This window comes from Dendropsophus ebraccatus, chromosome 8 (assembly GCF_027789765.1).
Source record: "Dendropsophus ebraccatus isolate aDenEbr1 chromosome 8, aDenEbr1.pat, whole genome shotgun sequence".
Taxonomy (NCBI): Eukaryota; Metazoa; Chordata; class Amphibia; order Anura; family Hylidae; genus Dendropsophus; species Dendropsophus ebraccatus.
The window spans coordinates 116,491,558-116,504,847 of record NC_091461.1 but is presented as its reverse complement, the minus strand read 5'-3'; the positions used below and the strand labels follow the sequence as shown (position 1 = coordinate 116,504,847).

At 43.3% G+C, this 13,290-nt stretch overlaps 1 protein-coding gene across 1 annotated transcript in view; it reads right to left on the bottom strand.

Moving 5' to 3' along the window:
* LOC138800112 (vitellogenin-1-like) overlaps positions 1 to 13,290 on the bottom strand; it is an 84,053-nt gene that overhangs the window by 25,546 nt on the left and 45,217 nt on the right. The window contains exons 15-21 of the mRNA XM_069981920.1: positions 11,177 to 11,296; positions 10,252 to 10,435; positions 9,506 to 9,596; positions 8,137 to 8,322; positions 7,145 to 7,292; positions 2,790 to 3,009; positions 1,164 to 1,357 (exon numbers count right to left, since the gene is read on the bottom strand). Of these exons, the coding sequence (XP_069838021.1) occupies positions 1,164 to 1,357; positions 2,790 to 3,009; positions 7,145 to 7,292; positions 8,137 to 8,322; positions 9,506 to 9,596; positions 10,252 to 10,435; positions 11,177 to 11,296 (1,143 nt within the window). The remainder of the gene's footprint in view (positions 1 to 1,163; positions 1,358 to 2,789; positions 3,010 to 7,144; positions 7,293 to 8,136; positions 8,323 to 9,505; positions 9,597 to 10,251; positions 10,436 to 11,176; positions 11,297 to 13,290) is intronic.

Sequence of the window (13,290 nt, the reverse complement as noted above, 5' to 3'; positions counted from 1 at the left end):
TGTGGGGTTTCTTTAGTTGTTCCATGCAGTGACCAGGCTTAGTTTCAGGGTTGGCCTTGACATTAACTAGACTTCAGACCCGATTTTAAAGCTACAAATCCATGAAGACCATAAGGTCAGGAAAAGTTTGGTATTTATAGTCATTAGAGATGAGCTGATGAACCACACTAAAACAGCTAAATTATTGCAGGCGTTTAGCTGTTTTAGTGCGGTTCAGCATGTTCACTTACTATACATACTTACCCTCCAGCGTACTCTTTCTCCAGTCTTCAATGTCCCCCGCAGCTGCCTTCAGCCTGCTTAGCCAATCACTAACAAAGACAGGGCTGCTGCAGGGCCAATGATTGGCTAAGTGGGCTGTCACTGCTGAGATGAGAGTGACAGCCCTCCCAGCCAGTCATTGGCGCTGGCGCTGTTCCATCCCAGTCAGTGATTGGTTGAGCAGGCTGGAGGCGAATGGAGACACCAGAGACTTAAAGGAGGACACTGGAGGAGCATGGATAAGTGAGAATACCCCCTTTTTTATGTGTATTGAATTGGGCAGTCACCATCTTTACAAACTCATTATGAACTTTGCAAAAAGTTTGGTTTGGTTTCTATCTATCTATCTATCTATCTATCTATCTATCTATCTATCTCCTATCTATCTATTATCTATGTATCTATCTATTATCTATCTATCTATCTATCTATCTATCTATCTATCTATCTATCTATCTATCTCCTATCTATCTATCTATCTATCTATCTATCTATCTATCTATCTATCTCCTATCTATCTCCTATCTATCTATCTATTATCTATGTATCTATCTATCTATTATCTATCTATCTGCTATCATTGATCTATCTACAATCTATCCATCTGTACCTATCTCTATCTATCTATCTATCTATCTATCTATCTATCTATCTATCCATCTGTACCTATCTATCTATCTATCTATCTATCTATCTATCTATCTATCTATCTATCTATCTATCTAACTATCTATCATCTATCTATCTCCTATCTATCTACCATCTATCTATCTACAATCTATCCATCTATATCTATCTATTATCTATCATGACCCACAGCACTCCAGATCTATTTATCTCCAAGCCTTTTCATCTATTCATCTCTCTGTAATATAAGCATATAATAGAGAACCGTTCCATACCAGTTTGTACGTATCATCGCCGTTAGTAAGAATTCTCCTCAGCTTTGAAAGAGCCATGTGGTCTATTGGGTTTTCCATTTCGCGAGTTTCACCATCAGTTCTCCGTACATTTACTGAACGCACCATTTTCATAGCCGCCCCGGGCCCTGCTTGAAATTCTATTTGTATTTTCTCGACAGTGGCATCTGTGTGCGCTAAAAAAAAAAAAAAAAGGAAAAAAAGAAAAAAAGAGCACTTACTAGTTTAATTATTGAAGATCCTGAAATTCAATACACCTTTGTAAGAGTCGGTTTGGCATAAAAGCAAATCTCTTGAAAATGGGGTATTTTGGTTCTGAGCCGCTGCTCCACATCGTGTACTTTCTTGATCTCGCTAAACTTTGCCATAATTGCTTTGCAACTCATTATCTTGCATTAAATTGCCGTGTATTAAGGAAATGGATTTATTACTAATTTTGTTGGAGAAGTTTGTTACCTTCAGAGCCGCTGTGGAAAACACCTAAGCACCTATGCCTAAGAAAAGGGCCAGGTTATATATATATATATATATATATATATATATATATAAATAAAATGGTAGAGTCTTGCTTAATCTATAAGCTGTATGATAATATTAATACAGTTATACATAGGACACAAGGTAAATCCTGTGAATTTTATAATCATCAGTAAAGTTAAAGTATAACTCTCATTATAACAAACTTTTGATGACAAGTCATGGGCTTGTATCGGTGGGCATCGGGTGCTGAGACCCCTGCTGATTGCTAGAAAGAAGAGGCAAATATACTCAGCACTGCACGCTCTGCACCTTGATCTCCACTTTATCTCCACATCTCCAGGCTACAGAATTATAATGGAAGTCTATGGAACTTCTGGCTATTGCAGATACCTAATAGGTTTCCAGTACAACCATGGACTGCTCACATCAGCTGTTTGGAGCAGAATGCGTGCTGCCGAGCACCTGGGGGTCCCAGCACCAAGACCCCCACCGATACGCACTTAAGACATGTTAGAAATTTGTTTAAAGGGGTTTTTAAAAAAAATCTTTCAAATCAACTGATGTCAGAAAGTGCCAGAAATCTGTTATTTACTTCTATTAAAAAAATCTCCAGCCTCCTAGTACTTATCAGCTGCTGTATGTCCTGATGGAAGTGGTTTATTCTCTCCAGTCTGACACAGTGCTCTCTGCTGCCACCTCTGTCCATATCAGGAACTGTCCAGAGCAGCCGCAAATCCCCATAGAAAACACCACAGAATACACCACTTCCTTCAGGACATACAGCAAGTAAGGAAGACTAGATTTTTTTTTTTAAATAGTAGTAAATTACACATTTCTGGCATTTTCTGGCACCAGTTGATTTGAAAGATTTTTTTTGTAAACTACCCCTTTAAATACCCTAGTGAGTGCATAGTATTGTCTTCATACTCTGGGGCACACTTCCTGTAGCTCCTCCCTTAGCCACACCCCTGCTTAATTGTCTCCACCCATGATCATGACATATTCTCTCATTTTTGTGTTCTCTGAAGTCGCCATGTGCTGCCCCTTGCCCCCGCAACGTTCTAGGAAAACGTTCTCCAATATACATATACAGAAAAATCCCTCCAATATTCATGTTCAATGGATTACCTGGCTTGAACAAGAGCTTGAAAGAATTCTCCCCGATCATCTGATAAAGAGGGCAGTTTCTGGCAAAGCCGGCTGTCAAGCTGCTCTTCTCCAAGCAAACCTGGAAGCCGAAGTGCCTCGTCTGAGTGCAGGCGGAGGCGTCCTGGGAGTCGGGGCGTCCGTGCAGCTGATCGGACCAGTATGTGTTTTCTTCGTTCAGAACTTCTGCTGAAAACTTTCCCTGTGAATTGATGGAACGGATGTCATTACGGGAAGGCATCGATATGGCAAGAAATATGTTTTGAATGAAACCCGGTCATTTTTAAATGAAATCCTTCTTAAATAGGCGCCGGATCCCCCGCCGACACTTTGTGTTTTCGTGTTATTGAGATCAGTGTGTTTTTTTCGCTAAGTGCTTTTCACTCTCTAGTTCTTCACGAGTCTATTATTATTCTCGGGAGAAAACTGAAGGTTTTTGTTCATGGAGATTGATTGAAAATATGTTCTACAAAACTTCTAAGAAACAAACCTTTGTTAGCGCTACTGGTGGCCCAAACCCGTCTTAAATCACCACCTACTGCTTGCTAACTGAGTCCTCAAAGTCTGCGATGCATTTCCCTCGCCGTTCTCCCGAACCACATATCATTTAGAGGAGAGGGAGATTCAGATATTTACTGAGAAATAAATCAGCGAGGCACGCTCCTCCACCGCCCTGCTTAGGTGTAATGGTGGAGATTTACATTTCATTTTGTTCTTTCCTCTTTTCTTGACTTTTTTTTGTTATTATTTTTGTTATTTTTGTGCTTGTTTAGGCATTTTTTTGTGACAGATCTTGCAGTGCTAGATTGCAGGGCTGAGATTTCTATTAAACATGGTTCATTTTGATGTCAAGTACTTAAAGTAAAGCAGGGTATTCCTCTAAAGCCAATCTATAACCCAACCCCGCCCCCCCCCAAACCGCCATCACCACGTTGTAGAGCTCCTTCCACCACGTTCTTTTATCAATGTGGAGAGGTGGGCAGTCAGACTGGCGTGGCCTAGAGTATCAGGGCCCTAGGCCTAGGGCTCCTCTCTCCCTGCCTCCCTACACTTTCAGGACACCCGGGGAGAGAGGCGCAATAGACCTAGGGCACTGATACTCTAGGCCATGCCAGTTTGCCCACCCCGCTGCATTGATAAAAGTTTTCCCCTGAACCGGGAACGTCGTGAACACCTCTACAATGCGGTACCGGCAGTTCAGTGACGGCAAGGTGCCAATACAGAGTCGTTTAAGATTTTCAGTGTAGACAGTAACATGGAAAATGTAAAAAAAAAAAATCTTTTAATTTTTTTTTACATTTTTTTAACAAAAGGTAATTTTTTGATGGTACATTTCCTTTAAAGGGGTTGTCCAGTTTAAAACTTTGTTCTGTCTTTCTGTTCCTTTCCCAAAGTTATACATACCCCCCATGTGCTTCCAGTTCCAGTCTGGTCATTTCCCCTTACTTTGACCACCTCTACAGCTGCACAGGAAGTTCTGTAGTTCTAAAAATTTCTATGATTGTTGTCACATACATGATACATTTTGTGCCAATAAATCACAGAAGGTGTCATAGCACTGGGCGGTCCTGGCAGTGAGAGAGTTCTATTAGTTTGTTACACTCAGAGTCACATGTTCCTTTTTAGCCAATGACAGTGCTCTTCAGGACCTTCATCACATGGTCCCTCAGAGCCAATAGAATCACAGACATAGAACAGGCCTAATACTGCAGTGTTCTGTGGAGAAGAAATGGACTATCTGTGCTCTATGGAAGGAGAGAACAGTGACCACTACTCCCCCCATCCAGCAGAGCTTGTATATACATGCAGGGACATCACTGGACCTCAGTGGCAGTCATTTACATGCAGGGACATCACTGGACCTCAGTGGCAGTCATATACATGCAGGGACATCACTGGACCTCAGTGGCAGTCATATACATGCAGGGACATCACTGGACCTCAGTGGCAGTCATTTACATGCAGGGACATCACTGGACCTCAGTGGCAGTCATATACATGCAGGGACATCACTGGAGCTCGGTGGCAGTCATATACATGCAGGGACATCACTGGACCTCAGTGGCAGTCATATACATGCAGGGACATCACTGGACCTCAGTGGCAGTCATATACATGCAGGGACATGACTGGACCTCAGTGGCAGTCATATACATGCAGGGACATCACTGGACCTCAGTGGCAGTCATATACATGCAGGGACATCACTGGACCTCAGTGGCAGTCATATACATGCAGGGACATCACTGGACCTCAGTGGCAGTCATATACATGCAGGGACATCACTGGAGCTCGGTGGCAGTCATATACATGCAGGGACATCACTGGAGCTCGGTGGCAGTCATATACATGCAGGGACACAGGGCCGTTCCCAGGCTTTCTGCCGCCTGAGGCAAACCTGGGCAAAAATGCTCATTCTGCCTCATGGCAGAAGCGGCCCTGCATGGACTTTACTCAGTGGCAGTCAGCTCTCCTCCATAGATACTGTATATATACAATGCAGGAGAGCTGACTGCCTGTGCTGGCGGCTTCTATCATGTTACAGCAGAGGCGGCAGCATCTAGGGATATGGGGAGGAATTATATGGGGAAATGATGGCTGGGTGCTAGTGTTTTTGTGGTTCTTACTTCAGATTGGCTAGTGGTCACTGGGAGGAGGGAATGTGGGAGGAGTTACAAGCAGTAGGCTGGTGGAAGGGGGCGGGCTCTGACCCAGAGAATGCTGGTCTATGTAGTATAGCAGGTCCTGTGCTCAAAAGATGGGTGAAAAGAAAAACGTCCACAGTGGCCCCAAAACGTAGTGGATTACAGAAGAAACTGCTAGGGGGACTATACCGGGATCCAACTATACCGGCAGATAGACCGATATTATAGAACAGGAATGGGGAACCTTCGGCCCTCCAACTGTTGCAAAACTACAATTCCCATCATGCCTGGACAGCTGAAGGTTCCCCATCCCTGCCGTACACCGACAGCAATCCTGAATCTGGCAGCTGTGATGACTTGTAGTTCAGTGTCCATTGACTCTTTATACCCTGAGCCTGACTCCGCTATATGCGGTAGGGAGGCAGTTCCCGGTCTGCCTAGGTCCCAGGTCACCTCTATATGTCTTGTAAAGCCCCAATAAATCCCATCCAGCATTAGTCACCTCCCAGCCCGGGCCCCGGCAGTAGGGACTCTATAAAAACTGCGGTGATTACATTACTAGTCACAATCCGGACGTTCCCGCTTCCTTCTCCTACTTCCTATTATAAAAATGATTATTACTATTTCTGGAATTTTGCCCATTTGCCCATTTTCAGTCGTCTGGAATAACAGAACATGAACTATTAGCCCTCCGTCCTTTATAACTATGAGGGTCCTCCATAACTCTTCATCTTTTATTAGTACAGGTGTACAGTTATAATAACTTTTTATGACATTGACGTCTTATATAATTGCTGCTCACTGTTTTTAATCTATCTGTTTCGGACATTTTTCTTATAGCTCCTAATGGCCTCATACATATGGCGGTATTATAGGTCTGAGCTGTGTGGAGCTGTTATATGACGTCCGTAGTGGTCTATAGTGCACTAATGTATCCCTGCATGCCTGAGAGGTATTAAAGGAATTGTTCACCCAAATTTTTTTTATTTCAAGTCAACTGGTGCCAGAAAGTGCCAGAGATTTGTAATTTACTTCTATCAGAAAAATTTCCAGTCTTCCAGTACTTATCACCTGCTGTATGTCCTCCAGGAAGTGGTGTACTTTCCATTCTGACACAGTGCTCTCTGCTGCCACCTCTGTCCATGTCAGGAACTGTCTAGAGCAGTAGCAAATCCCGATGGAAAATCTCTCCTTCTCTCCAAACTGGAAAGAATACACCAGTTCCTGCATAGCATACAGCAGCCTATAAGTACTGGAAGAGTTGAGATTTTTTAATAGAAGTAACCTTCTGGCACCAGTTGATTTGAAAGATTTTTTTTTGGTGAACTGCCCCTTTAGTCATATGGTATTATATGAAAGGGCTATGGGGCAATTGGCATACATCTCATGAGGGTTTCTCCCTTCCTCTGGATCAACACAGGGGAGTTATAGGTAGTGATAAGCGATCTTGACAAACGTTTGTGTTCGTCCGATCTCGAATACTTAACAATTGGCTCCAGTGGCTGTAGAAGTTGGATGCAGTCTTGGGCCTGCAAGGAAAACATGGATACAGCCATAGGCCAGAGGTTGTATCCATGACTTCCAGGATTCCCTAGGGCTGCATCCAACTTCTCCAAATGTACATATATAGTCTATATATTTTTCTATGAGACGGAGTGAATCCCAGTGGTGAGAGCCTACATGTCTCTTTACCTCGGTCCTCCGCGTGTCCCCCGCTGACAAGTCTCTTCCATTAAAGGACTGTTTCAGTACGTTTGGTTCTCTTCTAGCAGCTACGACCGGAGTCATTTTAGCGGCAGCCGAATCCTCCCCGTTTCTCGTTATAGCAAACGCCTTTGACCTGAACATAAGATACGGGAAGAGTTGGAACAAATAGAGAAAGTTTTGTTTTTCCGACATGTTTCCGGTGTACTTTTTGTACTTTTTGAAGAGGACTGTACTTTTATTTGTGTTTATGGAGCAACCGGGGAATAAATTTTTAGTTTTTGACTAACATTGGACTTGAGTATTGTACCGTAAAATTGCATATGTATGTGAACCCTCCAACACCACAGTATGGGGGAGATTTATCATCATGTGCCAGGGCATATGCCATGGAAAAGATTCGTACGCCAGCCATATCCCTCAATTGCCTGATTGCCTGGGTAGAAAGGGGGCGCGGCAAGACGGGAAGTAGGTGTGGCCTTCTCCTGTGCCAGATTTATCATGATTTATACCCGCCATAGAGCTATTTTTAATGATTAGCGAGTAACGATAAACGATCGCAAACAAGATTGTTTATCGTTTACCTGATAGTCGTTAGATACGATCGTTATTGCGATCGTTACTATGATCGTTTATTCTAGCAAAACAATGAACAATGTGCAATTACACTGAACGATTAGTGAACATTCTAGCTTTCAGCACTTGACTAATTGCCCTGAAGTATGAAGAGATTTTTTTCTATGTTCTGGAAGCACAGACAGATATATAAAAAGGTACTATGTGTTTCCCTGTCCTAACAGCACCTGACATTGTCAGCAGTATAGAATGTGAACAGCAGCTGAAGGATTCACTTATATTGAGTGCTTTTCTCGCCGTTTCAGGTATACAGCTCCTATGCAGACCTATGTGTTTTAATAACAGAATTATTTAGTCAGGTGTTATCTCTTTCTTTAGTTGCTTTGATATAACGGGTTACTAACCTTATAGACAGAACTTCATTTTCTTGTTGAACAGGAATATAATCGATCTTGAAGTGGTTCTGCTCCACATTAATAGTGGCCTCCGCGTTTCCGGGTAGACTCATATGGACCTGTGTTCGGAGCTCTATTCCAGCCTGGATGAAGTCGGTGTTCACCCCAATCATAAATACAATATCCTTAGTCATGCTGGATGGTGGGGACATAAAAAATGGTAAGTTCTATTATCATTTAACTTTTTTGGAACATTTGACGATCCTGTCACCTCTGTTACTTTACTTCTAGATTCCCTTTCCCCCTTTTAAATATTCTCCTGGAGAGCGGTTATAAAGAGAGTGGCCATCGCCCTGGAGGAGAGGTAACACACTGAAATGAATGGGCACCATGTAATGTTTCAGTTCTCCTGTGGGGGCGCTGGACTAAACATTGGCTGCCAGGTTTCCTTTATAGCTAAGGGTCTCATCAGAGGGACACTTTATGAGCTGCTTATTATTATGGGGTCTTTTAAGGTAGAAAAGTATAGACACAAGAACAGAGAACAAAGATTCTTGTACTATTTAAAGCGACTCTGTACCCACAATCTGGCCCCCTAAACCGCTTGTACCTTCAGATAGCTGCTTTTAATCCAAGATCTGTCCTGCGGTCCATTCGGCAGGTGATGCAGTTATTGTCCTAAAAAAAAAAACTTTTAAACTGGCAGCCCCGTGCCCAATGGCGGTGGCCTAGATTGTGTATGCATTAGGCTGGCACAACCTCTCTGTCCCTCCTCCCTGCCCTCCTCATCATTAGGAATGCTCCAGGCAGATTGCCTCCTATTCATCAGCTGTGTCAGGCCGGCACATGGGCTGGATCGTTAAGACACATGTGCAATGTTCAGCATGGAGAAAATGTTCCAGTGGCATTCCTAATGATGAGGAGGTTGGGGAGGAGGGACGGAGGGGTGGTGCAGAGTTAGGGCACAGATATCCTAAGCCACACCCGTAGGGCTGTAAGTTTAAAAGTTGTTTTTAGGACAATAACTGCATCACCTGCCGAACGGACCCCAGGACAGATCTTGGATTAAAAGCAGCTATCCGAAGGTACAAGAGGTTTGGGAGGGGGGGGGGGGGCAGATTGTGGGTACAGAGTCGCTTTAAAGTGTGCTTTAAAGTCGCTTTAAAGTTTTGATTGTTCGGGATCTCTGTGTTCAGACCCTCACCAGTCATTAAATGATGGGTCTAGAGGCCATGTGCACTGCATAGACTCAGCATGGCTGGTGCTTCCTTTCCAAATACCAGATCCGAGGCCAGGACGCAGACTTTAGTTCCCCCCCTTTGTCCCCACAAAATTGAAGAATTCTTAAAATAATATTAGAATATTTGGCTATATGTACCTTAAAGAAAATTTGTTTTTCAGGTTGATGTTGGATTGAAGCAACTGAAGGAAAGTTGGGTTTTTCGGTTCAGGAGTGAAGGTGGCTTGACCTGCCGATGAAAAGAAATCCTTCAAATAGTGAAGACTTTCCGCAACCATATATATCCTATATATCTTTGTATCCTTGTATAAAAAGAAAGTAGCGCTATGTTTTTAGGCTGCGGCCTTTATCCCTTTATTAATTTGCAGAAATTCTTATATGCAGTTTGCAACCTGCTCCTAGTTTACAGCATCCCTCCCTCCTGTGTGAAATAATAGCATTTTATGTGTCCAGACAGTCTCCAAACTGTACAGCTGCTTTTCTGCTATCCCTGCTCAATCATCCCCCTCGGCTCCTCCCCCCTCCATAGGTTATAATGGACAGGGCAGAACCCGTTTTCACTTTGCTCCTCTGTAATGTAGACGGCTTTGTCTTATAATGCACAGATAAGAAGTGAGGGGGGATGTAGGAAAACAGTTTTTTGAGTATAGAAGGAAACTCTTATAAAACCTATTACAGAGTTTCTTAAAATCGCTTGTTCTATTGATTTCTGCAAAAATATTTTAAATGACAGTGAAAGTTTTAAATCCACAGATGCCGGATATATCATACAAACAGGTTGGACTGATGGAATTAGCTTAGTGCTCGGCCATGTTTCTTAGTCCCACAGACACACATGACTGCGGCTCCATTCATACCATGGCATCGTCAATCGCCGGTTGTACCTTGTAGCTGAGCCCTTGTGACTGATGAGTAATATAAGCTGGTTTCCAATGGGAGACCCACACAGGTCGGTACAATAAGCCGATTTTCACTTGATAGTAGGGGCTTAGACCAATTTATATCCACACCGTTCTGAAGAGCGTTCACAGCGGCTCGTAACGTAGCGTGATTCTCACTGTGCAGAAACTACACAACAGAAACACAGGTATCTTTAGTGATAGCACGCACAATAGATTCCTGAATGTGGCAACCAACAAGACTTGTGAACCTACCCTGATGGATTATGGAACGCATCATAGAGTCATAGAGCTGCCATGAGTGGCCTGGATACATAGGGGCCCAGAGATGGTCGGCCGTGTCCTTTAATCCAACCCTTAATAGGTTTGATTATTCTTTGTCTATAGGTTCTACAATATTAGTAAATAAGAGCTCTATTACAAGGAGAGATAATCTGCCGCATCAGGCCGATTGGACAGATCATCGCTCAGTGTAATAAAGATAATAATCATTGGCTGATCGTGTCTTTGGGTCCTGACCTAAAATCATTGGCCATTGACACCATTACCGATGACACGCATCCTTACCTCTAAACACTTCCCGGTGTTCACTCCTCCACACTTCCCGCAAGCGATGGTGCAACTTCAAAGCCTGTGTCTAAAGTGATAGGCTGCTCAGCCAATCACTGGCCAGGCCAGGACCACCGCAGCCAGTGATTGGCTGAGCGCTCTGTCACTTCACAGGTTAGCTCTGAAGTTGCAACGAAGGCTGCACCAACTGCATCGGGAGCGACCAGAAGTGAAGAGAACACCGGGAAGTGTGGAGAGGTAATGTATACAGATTTTTATTTTCTATATACAGCAGGGACTGCACGGATATCGCTAATGGTAGGGTAAGGAAGTACAGAGTTCTGATAAGGTCGCCACTTACCTTGAGAATACTCTCCAGGGAGTTCTTGTTCAGCCCGTGGTAGACAAGCTCTTGTCCAAACAACTTGAAGTAAATTGAGGCAAGAGGCTCGCTGGAAGAGAGTGGTTTCCAGTCATGTAGCTGTAATAACACAATGGTTTTCTGTTAGACTCGGATGGTAAAAAGGAACGTGGTGAAGGGTTCCTCAGGGACAACAGTAGCACAAGCTGTTACTTTGGGATGGAAACATTTGATCAGTCTGTCTGAAACAGCTTGGCATGGGGTCAACAGGAAAGACAATAACTTATGTCCCTATAGTTCAAGGGGTAAGTTCCTTACCTTCATCCTCGGCATCGTTTTCAGGATTCAGGATATTTTATATACTAATGAGTTGTTTCAGTGCACCGATCCACCCCGTATGCCCGGCACTCCTAACTAACATTAGCAAAGCAGCCCAGACCTCTGCTCCAATAGTCATTAGCGGGGTGGGCCGGCCAGGGCAGATCGGTGCACTAAGGGTGGGTGGTGGCTCTGCCCCCTGTGCACCAGAACACCTCATTAGCATATTATATAAACTGCTAATATTCAGAAAACAGTGCCGAGGATGAAAGTGAGAATCTTACCTTCACTCTCAGTGCTCTATAGGGACCTATCAGCAGGTTAGATACTTCTTAAGGACGGCTAATTTGCCTGAAAATTCCTCCAACCACCACTGGGTTTCTTTAATGACAATCTGTACCATCGTAGACTTAGGGTGGTATTACACGGGCCGAGCAGGGCCCGATAATACCTGTAAACGAGCGCCGATCTGCTAGATCGTTGCTCGTTTACTGGGCCTATTACAAGGCCCGATAATCGTTTGACAAGGGCTGCAAGGACATCGGTAACGATGTCCTTGCAGCCCTTGCTAAACTGGCATACATTACCCATCCACGTTCCAGGGCTGCTCCTGCTGTCCGCTTCTCCCGGGGTCCCGCGCGCGCTCTAGCTTCACAGCGGCCTGTCAGCTGGTAGGCCGCTCAGCCAATCAGAGGCCGGGACCGCCGCAGCCTGTGATTGGCTGAGTGGCCTACCAGCTGACAGGCCGCTGTGAAGCTAGAGCGCGCGCGGGACCCCGGGAGAAGCGGACAGCAGGAGCAACCCTGGAACGTGGATGGGTAATGTATATCGTTAATCGTTGTCATCGGCTGATCATTGCATTTATTACACAGAGCGATAATCGGCCGAATCGGGCCAATTCGGCCGATTATCGTTCCGTGTAATAGTACCCTTAGCCATACATACAATAATGGCAGCACTCACAGGTATATGGAGTCGGTGGAAATGGCCCCTGGGTTCAGGGGTCCAGCTCTCCATAAGCAATGTCTTTTTTTTTTTTTTTTCAAAAATATTTTTATTGGATTTTTCAATTTTTTTCAATAACAATACAGTTGCATATCAAAGGAAGATATAAATAGGATACAATATAGTAAGTTTGAAAGCAATTTTGCTATGAAGAACAATAGAATCTAAAGAACAAAAACGAATTCTCTACAGGATAGAAAGAAATGCAGATAAAGAATCTCTATTTTTACTATAATTAAGGAACTCCATAAGCAATGTTGCCAAGCAATTGTAGAAAGTGAAAGGCTGAGGACAGATCTGAATATGAAAAGGCCTTCTCAACAAGAATTGGGAAGTCGTCTGGGGAGAATAGTGTATTCAAGGAGCCCCATATACTGACAGGCTCTATGGAGCAATTATTATTATTATTAATTATTATTATTATTATTATTATTATTATTATTATTATTATTATTATTATTATTATCTTCTATGTATATACCTCAATCATTTAATATGAGTCTTTAGCACTGAGAACTGTACAGAATTGACCACATATATTTATTTTTGATATCTCCTCTAATCCCTAGTGAATAATACTATTACCATTGTAATATATTATAATGGAAAATGTTTGTATCTTTAAGCATTTGCAAACCAGAAAACAGGAAATTATATTAATACAGTAATTGAATTGAAAAAATACATTTGTATTAGCAGAGGCCGCTATTCCATGCAGTGGTATTTTGTGAAAACTTGGACCTGGCCATTCTATAACTTTGCCCTTCTGTGCGCCCCCTGAGTTAGTGGAT